The 1,948-nt window shown below is 38.6% G+C and overlaps 1 protein-coding gene across 1 annotated transcript in view; it reads right to left on the bottom strand.

Annotated features, from left to right (window-relative positions):
• Positions 1-787: 787 nt before the first annotated feature.
• Positions 788-1,948, bottom strand: part of prune (prune exopolyphosphatase) — a gene marked incomplete in the record, with an annotated part of 3,271 nt that continues 2,110 nt past the window's right edge. Inside the window, 2 exon segments of the mRNA XM_035681478.1 lie at positions 788-1,516; positions 1,599-1,760. Coding sequence (XP_035537371.1) covers positions 1,049-1,516; positions 1,599-1,760 — 630 coding nt within the window.

Raw genomic sequence — 1,948 nt, 5'->3', positions numbered from 1 at the left:
TGGATTCATTCAGTCACTGGTTGGATTCATTCGGTCACTGGTTGATTCATTCGGTCACTGGTTGGATTCATTCGTCACTGGTTGGATTCATTCAGGTCACTGGTTGGATTCATTCGGTCACTGGTTTTCATTGGCTGATAATTATAAACAAACACAATATTGAGTATAATCTGTTTTATTATGAAAATTACATTTATATCAGAAATTTCATTTATTTTTTACACATTTATGGATACTGTTTATAGTATTTATACTGTTATAATATTTATTTTGTTATAATATTTATCTGTTTATTATATTTATACTATTTATAATATTTATATTGTTTATTATATTTATACTGTTTATTATATTTATACTATTTATAATATTTATATTGTTTATTATTTATACTGTTTATTATATTTAGACTGTTTATAATATTTATTCTGTTTATAATATTTATACTATTTATAATATTTATACTGTTTATTATATTTATACTATTTATATTGTTTATTATATTTATACTGTTTATTATATTTATACTGTTTATAGTATTTATACTGTTTATTATATTTATTCTGTTGATAATATTTATTCTGTTGATAATATTTATTCCAGAATCCTTTCCACTGTTTTTTATTGTCTACAAATGTAATTGTTGTTTTAAAGCTTAATCAATAATAAAAACATCATTATTTATTAGTTTCTTTATATTTTATATGAAAAATGTGAATCTGCAAAGTAACTAAAGTTATTAAATACATTTATTATAGAAAGTATAAAGTTAAAGTATTTAGTTACTTTCCACTGCAGTTATTTTCAATGTTGAAACTCAAAGTTTTATTTTTACTGTAAATGTATATTATATATAGTTATTGGTTTCCTTCATTACTAATAATCAGTATCTGAACATATTGATCGATCCCTAAAACACATAATTAAATGTTTCCCAAATAAAATCATAAAAACTTCATGAAGAGTAAGAAACTCGAACTTGAGTTGTCGGCCATGTTCTTCCTCCTCCTCCACCTCCTCCTCCTCTTCCTCCTCCTCCTCTTCCTCTCTACTGCCCACTCCCCCGCTCTTCCACCCCTCCCATCCTGCTGAATTTCTCCAGTAGATCTTCCTGGTTGAAGGCGCCGTCCAGCGGGCAACCGTCCACCAGACTGTTCATCGGCGCCGGCGGCATCGTCCTGCCGCAGTAATCCTCCTCCACGCTCCCATAATCCTCTGCTCCCAGCCGCCGCCGGTGGTGATGAGAGGCGGAGTAAATGTGAAGCGGGCAGTCGTCGGCGAGGTCAGAGGTCATCATGTCCGTCTGGTCGAGCTGGTCCTCTAACTCCTCGCCATCGTCCCCACAATGCACCTCTCTGTGCCACCAGTCGGACAGGAAGCGTGCGAGGACAGGAAGGAGTTTCCTGCGAGAGGCCAAAGCGTTGCCCTGGTGATAGGCCAGGATGTCCTTATATGGGCTGCTGAGAGGTGAGAGACAGGGGGCGGGGCCATGGGCGTTCAGAAGGGCGTGGCTAATCTGGAGGCAGAACAGTGGAGAATTATCGGAGTGATAACGGACACACAATAAGTCAAACTCTAGCCCCTCCCACCTCACCCACCTGCTGCCTGTACAGCGAGCTGGAGCTGTAGAGCGCCAGCTGCCTGACGGGATCGTCTGATTGGGCGTTAAAGGATATCGTCATGGCGACTGCAGCGTCCAGCCGGCGTGACAGGCAGAAGTCGTAGAGCTCCTGCTGCAGATTCTTCCTGCACAGGAACGACTGCAGGCGACATGAGGAGGACACGTCACCACAGGCAACTACAGCTCCCAGAATGCACCACTGTGCTGCTTCAGACATCAGCATAATGAATGTGTTTGTAGTTCACTGAATGATAAACATGCTGTATAATAAAGTTGTGTGTTTGTAATCAGTGCGCTCTGTTCACTAACTAATGAATCTTCACTCTG

The sequence above is a fragment of the Morone saxatilis genome, unplaced genomic scaffold (assembly GCF_004916995.1).
Source record: "Morone saxatilis isolate NCDOM2014 unplaced genomic scaffold, NCSU_SB_2.0 Contig9, whole genome shotgun sequence".
Taxonomy (NCBI): domain Eukaryota; kingdom Metazoa; phylum Chordata; class Actinopteri; family Moronidae; genus Morone; species Morone saxatilis.
Note: the sequence above shows the minus strand (reverse complement) of the source record. Positions and strands in the feature narration are given on the sequence as shown.